The following is a 10,712-nucleotide window of genomic DNA, read 5'->3' on the forward strand; positions in this document are numbered from 1 at the left end:
ATACCAGTGTGTGTCTCCTGGTTACTTGTTTGATTCAGAATTATCTCTGGAGACTCATTCGTCCTGAATAGGTACTTCGTCCTGAATAGGTACTTCGTCCTTTTGACGAGAAATACCTATCTATCGGAAAAAGCCAATTATAAAACGGGAACAAGGAACCTAATGAAACTCTCAACTTAACAAGGTCAATTAAATTTATTGGATCCGTGAAATTGGATTAATAAAATTCATCTACGTAGGGCAACTTCAAGAGCACTAACCATGGCAGTCGTGAAAGTCGTCCTTTGATTGCGAAATCTACTTGAAATAGGGGGAGAGAGAGAAAATTAAGAAGGGAGAGGGATAGAGAAAGGGATAAGGAGAGAGGAAGCGAGAAAAGGAGGGAGAGAGAAAAGAAGGGAAGAGAGGGAGGGAGATAATCATAATAAACTCCAGTCAAATCTCACCTAGCATTTCTTTTCATCATGTTTATTCTGTTTTCTTATTTTTTTTCATCGCCATTTTAATTTCTCCCCTCTCGCGTCAAATTATTGCAAACAGAGATAACATAGGTACCTGAAGATGGCCATATTACTCTCTCTTTCTTTCTCTCTCTCTCTCTCTTGAGTGCATTTATGTTTTCTTTTCATATTCCCGCGATACTTTTTAAAGATGGAGAGAGGGGAGGAGGGAAGGGAGAGAGAGAGAGAGAGAGATCATAAACATAAATATAGGAAACTAGGTCATGCGAGGGGAAAATATAGAGTACGAAGTTCAATGGTGTATACTAAGAGAGGGGAAGTTAGAATGAGAGAGAAGAAGGAAGGGAGGAAATGGATTATGTCCCTTGTTTTCATTCTCTTTCCACCCCTCTTTCTCTTTAACTCTTCTCTCACTATTTCTCTCTCTCTCGAGCATTTCCTCTCACAAATCATGAAACATTTTTTTCACAGCTGGATTTTAACTACTTGTCACGTGATTATTCTAAGAGTTTTAATGCTGATTTTTTTCTAGAAGCTTGAGAAATGCTGATTTTCGTAGGAGCTTGCTTAATGTTGATCTTACGACCAGCTTGCTTAATACCAATGCCGATTTTCCTATCATTTTGCTTGATGCTAATTTTCCTAGCAGCTTCATGTCCTTATTTTCATTAAAGAAAGATTTCATACTAGTCAGTGTGTCCCTTGTTACTTGTTTGATTCAGAATTATCTCTGGAGACTCATTCGTCCTTTTGACGAGAAATACCTATCTATCGAAAAAAGCGAATTATAAAAGGAGAACAAGGAACCTAATGAAACTCTCAACTTAACAAGGTCAATTAAATTTATTGGATCCGTGAAATTTGATTAATAAAATTCATCTACGTAGGGAAACTTCAAGAGCACTAACAACCATGGCAGTCGTGAAAGTCGTCCTTTGATTGCGAAATCTACTTGAAATAGGGGGAGAGAGAGAAAATGAAGAAGGGAGAGGGATAGAGAAAGGGATAAGGAAGCGAGAAAAGGAGGGAGAGAAAAAAGAAGGGAAGAGAGGGAGGGAGATAATCATAATAAACTCCAGTCAAATCTCACCCAGCATTTCTTTTCATCATGTTTTATTCTGTTTTCTTATTTCTTTTTCATCGCCATTTTAATTTCTCCCCTCTCGCGTCAAATTATTGCAAACAGAGATACATAGGTACCTGAAGATGGTCATATTACTCTCTCTTTCTTTCTTTCTTTCTCTCTCTCTTTCTTGAGTGCATTTATGTTTTCTTTTCATATTCCCGCGATACTTTTTAAAGATGGAGAGAGGGGAGGAGGGAAAGAGGGAGGGGAGAGAGAGATCATAAACACAAATATAGGAAACTAGGTCATGCGAGGGGAAAATATAGAGTACGAAGTTCAATGGTGTATACTAAGAGAGGGGAAGTTAGAATGAGAGAGAAGAAGGAATGGAGGAAATGGATTATGTCCCTTGTTTTCATTCCCTTTCCACCCCTCTTTCTCTTTAACTCTTCTCTCACTATTTCTCTCTCTCTCTCTCTCTCTCTCTCTCTCACAAATCATGAAACATTTTTTTCACAGCTGGAAATTAACTTCTTGTCACGTGATTTTTCTAAGAGTTTTAATGCTGATTTTTTCTAGAAGCTTGAGAAATGCTGATTTTTGTAGGAGTTTGCTTAATGTTGATCTTACGACCAGCTTGCTTAATACCAATGCCGATTTTCCTATCATTTTGCTTGATGCTAATTTTCCTAGCAGCTTGCTTAGTGCCGATTTCCTAGGAGCTTGAGTAATGCTTAATTTTCGTGACTTCAACATTATACATACGTGCCCTAAATACGAAACAAAGTGAATAATGAATTGTTCAATCAGAGGTCATTATCATCATGCATACTCGTGCTTTGACTCATGAAAGTTTCATTCATCCTATTCAAGAGTAATCTGGTTGTTTCTGCAGCTATTTTGGGTTGCAATTCATAACACTGCAAATGTGTCAGGGCCGAACATTCAATCTCTTTTCTAAAGAGGATAATTACAAAGTACATTATTATTACTGTTTATTCAATCTATCAGCTCTTATATGCAAATCCACAATTTCATTCAGCACAGTGACCAAGATGGCTGACTTTCATTTTGTTTTCGGAATACGAAACAAAGTGAATAATGAATTGTTCAATCAGAGGTCATCATCATCATGCATACTCGTACTTTGACTCATGAAAGTTTCATTCATGCCATTCAAGAGTAATCCGGTTGTTGCTGCAGCTATTTTGGGTTGCAATTCATAACACTGCAAATGTGTCAGGGCCGAACATTCAATCTCTTTTCTTTTTCAGTAATAATCTAATAATATTGTACTTTTCAAAGTACATTATTATTACTGTTTAAGTGTTTATTCAATCTATCAGCTCTTATATGCAAATCCACAATTTCATTCAGCACAGTGACCAAGATGGCTGACTTTCATTTTGTTTTCGTCCCGGGGAATTTTTCATTCCTCTCTCATCCACGAGTCTACCTCGAGGAAAAGATAAGTTCTGCCCCTTACCTTCTTACCTCGCTGGCAATTGTTGCAGGACATTTATTATATGTTGGCAACAGAAAAAGGAAAATAATATAAAACGAGGAAAAAGATGCCGGAGGAGTAGGGGAGAAAGAAATCTCTAGGATTATAAATATAAAATGAAACCTCCATGTGTATGGGGGGGAATTCGGGGAGAGATGAAGAAGTAATAGGTATAATATAGGGTTGTGGATGAGGGGGAACATGTAAGAAGTGGAAGAGGAGTGGACAAGAATTTTCCATGTGTAGAAAGACGTTGGATGGAGACTCAGAACAGAACGATAAGAAGTGGAGAAGAGGGAACGAGGAAGAAAGAGGACAAGACTGGTGTTTCAAGAGACTGTTCTTTTTATTTCCACCCATGAAAGGATATGTGTTCACTATTCAGCATTCGTTTTTCCCCCATGCATATAAATCCTATAAGTACTAACATTTTACGTCGCCTGTGTTCGGCAAGCATGGAACAGTGTGTCCTTTAGGAGTCCTTATCTTTAGCTGGTTGTTCAGATTAACGAAGGAAAGTAGGGTATATTGAGACATATACTCGTCAAAGACATTTCTCTTCAAGTCTCATTCTCATCCAACGTCTTTCCACCATGTGGGAGGCGCCTCTGCTGGTCCATTACATACATCTCTCATACAAAACACATCACTGAATATTTCCTAGCTCTGGAGCCGAATGGATTTCACTTCTGGGCAGTTTTTTCTTTCTTCCTACTTTAAATTTTCTCAACGGCATGAGAACGAGAGGGGAAGACAGAACTCATGTTTGATTAATGGATTCGGCATCTCTCCCGATAAGAAGGAAATGAGAACTCTCAATCAATCATGATGGAAATGTATATCGCAATAAAATGGAGTGGAGTTCGGAACATATTGATTCCCCTCGAGGGCTTGGGAAAACAGTTGCGGAAATGGCGAATGTTCATAGAAACTGTCCTGTTGCAATGTTGCATAGAATTTTATTAGGCGCCTTCAACGTCTGTTTTGAATACCGCTTGCCTAAAACACAGACAGCCATTGTAGAGTGAGTTGATGACTTATTTTGCATTTTGTTTTGACACCCTCAACGAGAGATTTTAGAGCTGGAATGCATAAAGCAAATGTTGAACCGTTGTCCCGCAATTTTCCTTTCGTCAACATGAAATACAACCATCTTTGATTTCTATGTAGAAACTGTCCTGTTGCAATGTTGCATAGAATTAAGCGCCTTCAACGTCTGTTTTGAATACCGCTTGCCTAAAACACAGACAGCCATTGTAGAATGAGTTGATGACTTATTTTGCATTTTGTTTTGACACCCTCAACGAGAGATTTTAGAGCTGGAATGCATAAAGCAAATGTTGAACCGTTGTCCCGCAATTTTCCTTTCGTCAACATGAAATACAACCATCTTTCATGTCCTTATTTTCATTAAAGAAAGATTTCATACTAGTCAGTGTGTCCCTTGTTACTTGTTTGATTCAGAATTATCTCTGGAGACTCATTCGTCCTTCATATGACATATTTTAAATGCTCAGCAGACATAGTGGTTTCATTTCTTAGGAAGGAATCGACGACGAACGTTCTAAGGGTACTTGAGTTTCCTTGAGACATTATACGTATTACGAGTAGGTATTATCAACGTTATTATGGTCAAATAAATAGATCACTCGAGCTATTCAATGAAACATGCCATAGGTATATTGCCATACCCCATAAATGTATGGCATTAAGGCGGGGACTTGAGACTGTGAAGTCTGAAGCTAGCAACATAAACATAATGCGACAATGTAGTCAAGTGTGTTTTATTAGCGCTCAAGTATCCACTAACAAAGTTGTTTTTGTGTTCTGCTATAACAGGAGACTTTTATCCTATCTCATGCTGTAACAAAGCACTTGAAAATGTCGAGTGCGTACCCGCTTTCCCCCCCCGGACGGGATTTTTCCTCGCGTTAATCAAAACTCTCACGTCGTGAAAATCACGCACTCAGCTATTTCACGTTGTCGGTTTCATGAGGAAGTATAATGACCTGAATAATCCTGAACTGGATGAACAGGGAGATTAGCGTAATCAAGTGGCAAGTGGTTTCACAGTTTTTAATACATTAGAGAAAAATTGTATCAGTTACTTCCCTTTATTTCAAAAATATAAATGGAAATTCACAAAATTACAGAGTCCTCCATCAATAGGAGACTTGCTTCGCAATATAGCATCAAAGGCAATATCAAACAAAGTGTACATTTTATTGTTTTCAGAGGCTGCTTCAGAAGACTGGCGAAGAATTTTGGACGTCAATGTCATAGCTTTAAGTTCTTGTACGAGGGAGGCGTTGAAATCCATGAAAAACAGAGGCGTCGATGATGGGCATATTATTCATATTAACAGGTAAAATAATTACGAATAATACAAATTAAAACACATACGTACAAGGTATGAATTGCCAATTTCCCTCGTCTTTTCAATCATGCATGGGCACACAACGTATAAACTCATATAAAACTTTATTACCTTCTAACCTGACGACTTTAGAGAGCGTTAGCTATCTTCGTTCCATTTTTTTCCCTTCTTTTTTTATTCATTTAACCAATTACAAGGTCCACTGATTTTGCCAAAGACTATTCACCCGTTATAAATAAATTTTTGCTTCAAGGCGTACACAGGAAAGCTGTTTTCTTTCACTTTGATCTGAAGGGTAAACGTAGTTTTCAGCAGAGAGGGTAATAAAAGAACACATTTCATCCTATAAAAAAACGAGCTTTTTTCAGCTTTCCTCACGTACGAGGTATACCTTTAAAACCTAGGCTTGAAAAAATAAATGAAAATATTTTGCCGGTAGTTTGTCATGTTATAGGCTGGAAGTAAAGGAAGAAATATTTTCAGTTCAGTTGATGTAGTATAAAAGCCCAAAATTTGACCTAATTATAACGATGAGCTCATCCCTAAAAAGGAAACAGATCAAACCAATGACCGCCACTCACGCTCAGACTGAGGTCTGTTAGACAGTCTGTCTGTCGAACCGTCTGAGAGATCGCGGTCTGATGTCTGAGGCTGTGTTTATGTAACGGGCTAGGATGAGCTCGGACGACGTGAGATAGCTGTCCCGGCGGCAATTTTTAAAATTTATTTCCTAGCTGTGGAGCCGAATGGATTTCACTTCTGGGCAGTTTTTTCTTTCTTCCTATTTTAAATTTTCTCAACGGCATGAGAACGAGAGGGGAAGACAGAACTCATGTTTGATTAATGGATTCGGCATCTCTCCCGATAAGAAGGAACTGAGAACTCTCAATCAATCATGATGGAAATGTAGGTATATCGCAATAAAATGGAGTGGAGTTCGGAACATATTGATTCCCCTCGAGGGCTTGGGAAAACAGTTGCGGAAATGGCGAATGTTCCAGAGAGAGAAAAAACGAAAATGTATATCACACACATATGTATGTGAAATGCAAATAATATTTATTGAGAGAAAATGGGAGGCAGGAGGCAGGATAAAGGGAAAGTGAGAGGGAGAGATATACGGACGGACGGACGTGCAGAAAAAGATATTGTAGCAGAGAAACTGATGGGATATTATAAGAAGAGATGGAGGTAGGAAGAAAGGAAGGAATCAAAGGAAAACACATACAGAGATATCACAGAGAACAGAAGCCTTTAGCCTTTAGTGATGAAAGGCAGAAGAAGATTAAAGGACTCCTCACATTCTTCTCTGAAAGACCCTAGGGTAGTAAATATCAGACATGACGAAAGAGGAAGGAAGAAAGGTCTGTCTAAAATTCAAAACTCTAGTTGTCTAATGCAATGGAGGGGCCTCACCCTGGAGGAACCTCCTTCTTGATCAAGGTAACCTCCGAAAGTGGTGCTGAGAGGTGCGCGAACATCAAGGGGTTGTGCGTTGTACCTGTACCTGACGCGATAACCGATGCCACACGAGTATATCCTTATCTTGAACAGCTGTTTGCTTGTCTGTTGACAAAATGTGGACGCTGCTTTAGACGCGACGTTGGAAGTGACTGTTATCTGAACGAATCGTGAGACTGGGTGTCTATTTCGTAGTGTACTAAACTTAACCTCTTGAGTAGTCTTGAGGACAATACATCTTTATTGAGGTCTAATAATGGTTTTCTTTCTTCTTCAGAGTATAAGTCCGGGTCTGGTGCAGACAGAGATATTCGAGGCAGGCGGATGGGATGATTTCAGCAAGATGTCACCCCACCTTCAAGCGAAAGACATTGCCGACGCTATCAAATATGTTCTCAGCACACCGGCAAACGTGCAGGTAAGCGAAATCCTATCCGGTTCATAACTTTTCATGGATTTAGATCAGTTTGGAAACTTCCAACTCTCAGAGCTTGCGCATAAAAACCACCATCAAATAAACTTTTAAAAGGCTGTAAGGGATTTTTTGGTTTGTAAATGAGTATCAACTAGCCTACATTTCCCCCCATATCGTTATGTGTTCTGTGTTTTATGGCCGTTATCTGTGAAATACAACGTAGAACATATACAATGCAAACAGCACAAAACAACATTTTACACCGGTCATTAAATATGAGGGGAGAATAAAAACTTTATACTACACTAAACCGGAAATTTGGGTAATTAATACGCGGCAGGGATAAAAAATATTAAAATAGACTCGGACTTCCCGTTTGTGTGAAATATATACGAACCCCAATCTCATACATCCAGGGAGGATGCCGAAACATAAATTTACAAGTAATCGAGTCCCGGAATAAAGGCTCATAATAGCTCAGGTTAATTATTTCGGAGGGGATTAGCCCCGGGAGTTGAAATTATTTACAGGGGATTATTTTTTTATGGGACCTTTGAACCTGAAATTTCCAGACTCCCCATGGTTCTGGAGAAAATGAACAAAAGCTGTGCATATTGTGAAGCTCTCGTCCATTTTTACTGCGATTTTCTGGGATGCCCAAACCTTTTACGGAACGTACAGTCCAAAGACTTGAAAATAATAATAATAAGGTTTATTCAGTTTCTTCACAAATTTCATCGTGTTCCTATATAAGTACATACCTCATTATCATACAACTCCTTTATCACATTATTAACTGTTTGGCTATTGCGGCCTCAGTATATACATATTATGTTTTCAGCAGTGATACGATACCCCCAAATTAATTGGGTCTCAGTAAAACAACAAATTAGAGTAGCTTTGCTAGGAGAAAGACAAATGAAACCACGACACTTGATTGACTTAACCACAATGCATTTACGTTCACTGTCAGACAAACAATAAATGTGTGACCTCAAATTTGACCGCAAACCACAATAGTAATACTGCCCTAAGCGAGTTAGGTGGTAGAGAATACTCTTGACGTTTCCTTACATAATTAGTTTATTGTCTTCAATTTAAGTCTTTTGGTATTGTGTCTTACACAAAAGACGCCGTCATAATACCTATTTTAATGCTTTTGTGTTGAATTGAGTTTAGCAGCCTGTAGTAGACAAAATCTTCTAATCTTCTTGAGTTGTTAGTCCTCAGGTGAAATGAGAGATATTTTCCAAAGTCGAAAGTCAAACGTTCTATATTTTGCTTTTGGGTGGGTTAGGTAAACAAAGCGCGAATACAGACATAGTTTCAAGGTTCATTTACGAAAGCAGATTAGACCAGACTAAAGTTCAATCCAACTTGGTATCCTGAACGAATAAGATTCGTTCTCGGAACGACTGGTTTTCTATCCTGTCTTTCTTCACTTAAGTTCACTTTCGGAACGATGAGACCTTAGCAGTTACAGTTCCCTCTTTGGAACCATGAATATTGTTGTACCTAAATAAGTTGGTCGAACATGTGAATTATGACTTGCAAGCAAATAAAGCTTCGTCTCAAAAGATTTTCACTAGATTCTGCTTGAGGCAACCACAGGGGAAGGAAAAATCTCTTCTCTCTTCGTTTTTGGGGCGATAAGACTTTAGCAGTTACAACTCTCTTTATCCTTGGTCTTTTAATTTTTCTTCTTCTTCTTCTTCTTCTTCGCCTTTTCCCGTGTACAGACGGGGTCGGCGTTTTTTCGTCAGCTTCTCAATCAGCCCTAACTAGTTCTTCGCCTTTTCCCGTGTACAGACGGGGTCGGCGTTTTTTCGTCAGCTTCTCAATCAGCCCTAACTAGGGTGATTGCAATATTTCCCAAACGGGATACTTTGTCAAGTAGCATTATAACTAGAGGAAGAATTGAATATAATATGTCTTTACTTGACTTGGACTAAGACTGAGTAAAACACAGTATATTCAATTCTTCTTCTAGTTAGGGTGATTGCTTTAGGCTGACATTTGGTTTTGGTCTTTTTATTTTTTACCCTGATTATTTCATCCTTGATTGCAGGTGACTGAGCTGATCATTCAACCCGTGGGCGGACTCTGATCCGAGGATCTCCTGGCCCGGTCTGGACTAAATACCAGCATGAGCACGACCAGTCGGGTTACCAACGCCTCCGTCAACTATATCAACCAAAGAAACAAATCAAAAGTCCGAGAACTACCGAGCTTTCCGTGGAAATGACCGGGAAACATTGTTACTTTTCCCTTGAAAATCGACACTTCTACTTTTTTCCGGTTTTTCCCGTGTTCAGACATTGTCGGCATATTTCATGAGCCTCTCAATCAGATCTGGGGTGATTGTTTTGGGCTGAAATTTGGTTTTGGTTAATACAAACAAAGCCTTGAAAATCAACACTGAACCTTGCAAAAATATACTCTAAGCCTGGGAAATGATTTTCACATGGGATACTTTGTACTGTGGTATTGTACTTGTCTATTATACTTTTTAAAAGTATAATTTAAAATTTAAACTATACTCTTTTTCTGTGAAAATAACAATGAAACACCATTAATGATTCCTCTAACTCTAAATGGTCTCTGTAACTGGGACTCTTACTACATGATTTTACTCAACTTGTTCTATGGAAATCATGCACGTTAAAGACTATGCTTTTAGCTTTTACCTAGGGATAACTGATATAGGGGATTCCCAAACCCTATAACAAAGAGTTGGACATTTTATTATGTTGACATGAGGCATAACCTCTTTACTTTTTCCTTGCAAATGATCTTCATTAGCAACCTTAATACCTAATTATTTCAGTTTACCATTATTTATGAAAACCTTTTCTCAGAAGATACTCTTCACACAGCCAAAGTTGAATGTAACATGGAGTGTTTTTGAATTGAATTCAAAACCAAGTATAAATTACCTCCGGCTGCATCTGGTTCTAAAACAGTTTTTTTTTCAGAAAATGTAAAAAAAAAACTATCATAATATAGCATTTTTTTTTCTTTCCTCAGAAGTACCTAAGTACCAGCATACATATAAAAGAACTTCCTCTGCTTTTTAGATTTTTTAACCCTCCAGAATCTTTAGATATTTAAATAGAATTACGTATGTACTTTAGTCCTTTCAAAATTTAAGTTTACTATATTCAACACTTCTTCCGTCCTGCAAGCTTCTTTCTGCAGCATTCCAATAGAATTTCATGTGGGTATTGGGTAAATGGAAAGTCTGAAAACTAAACTACAATTTTGCATCGACTTATGTCTTATGTTACATTAAGTATCAAACATCGAGATAAGTACCATCATGTCCCAATGCGGTTAATGTAGCGGTTACGAGTGATCTTTTCTTCTGATATGCAGGTACCTGCAAAAAGCGAGTACAACTTTTCGAAATTTGTAAAGTATCTGTGATT

The 10,712-nt window shown here is 38.2% G+C and overlaps 1 protein-coding gene across 3 annotated transcripts in view; it reads left to right on the forward strand.

Annotated features, from left to right (window-relative positions):
• The window catches only part of LOC103505375 (dehydrogenase/reductase SDR family member 11-like), a 45,625-nt gene extending 35,349 nt beyond the window's left edge, over positions 1-10,276 (forward strand). For all 3 annotated transcript variants that reach the window (XM_008469706.3, XM_008469704.3, XM_008469705.3), the window contains 2 exons: positions 7,147-7,287; positions 9,353-10,276. In XM_008469706.3, coding sequence (XP_008467928.1) covers positions 7,147-7,287; positions 9,353-9,391 — 180 coding nt within the window. In that variant the 3' untranslated portion in view covers positions 9,392-10,276. The remainder of the gene's footprint in view (positions 1-7,146; positions 7,288-9,352) is intronic.
• Positions 10,277-10,712: the final 436 nt, after the last annotated feature.

The sequence above is a fragment of the Diaphorina citri genome, unplaced genomic scaffold (genome assembly GCF_000475195.1).
Source record: "Diaphorina citri unplaced genomic scaffold, Diaci psyllid genome assembly version 1.1 scaffold170, whole genome shotgun sequence".
Lineage (NCBI taxonomy): Eukaryota > Metazoa > Arthropoda > Insecta > Hemiptera > Psyllidae > Diaphorina > Diaphorina citri.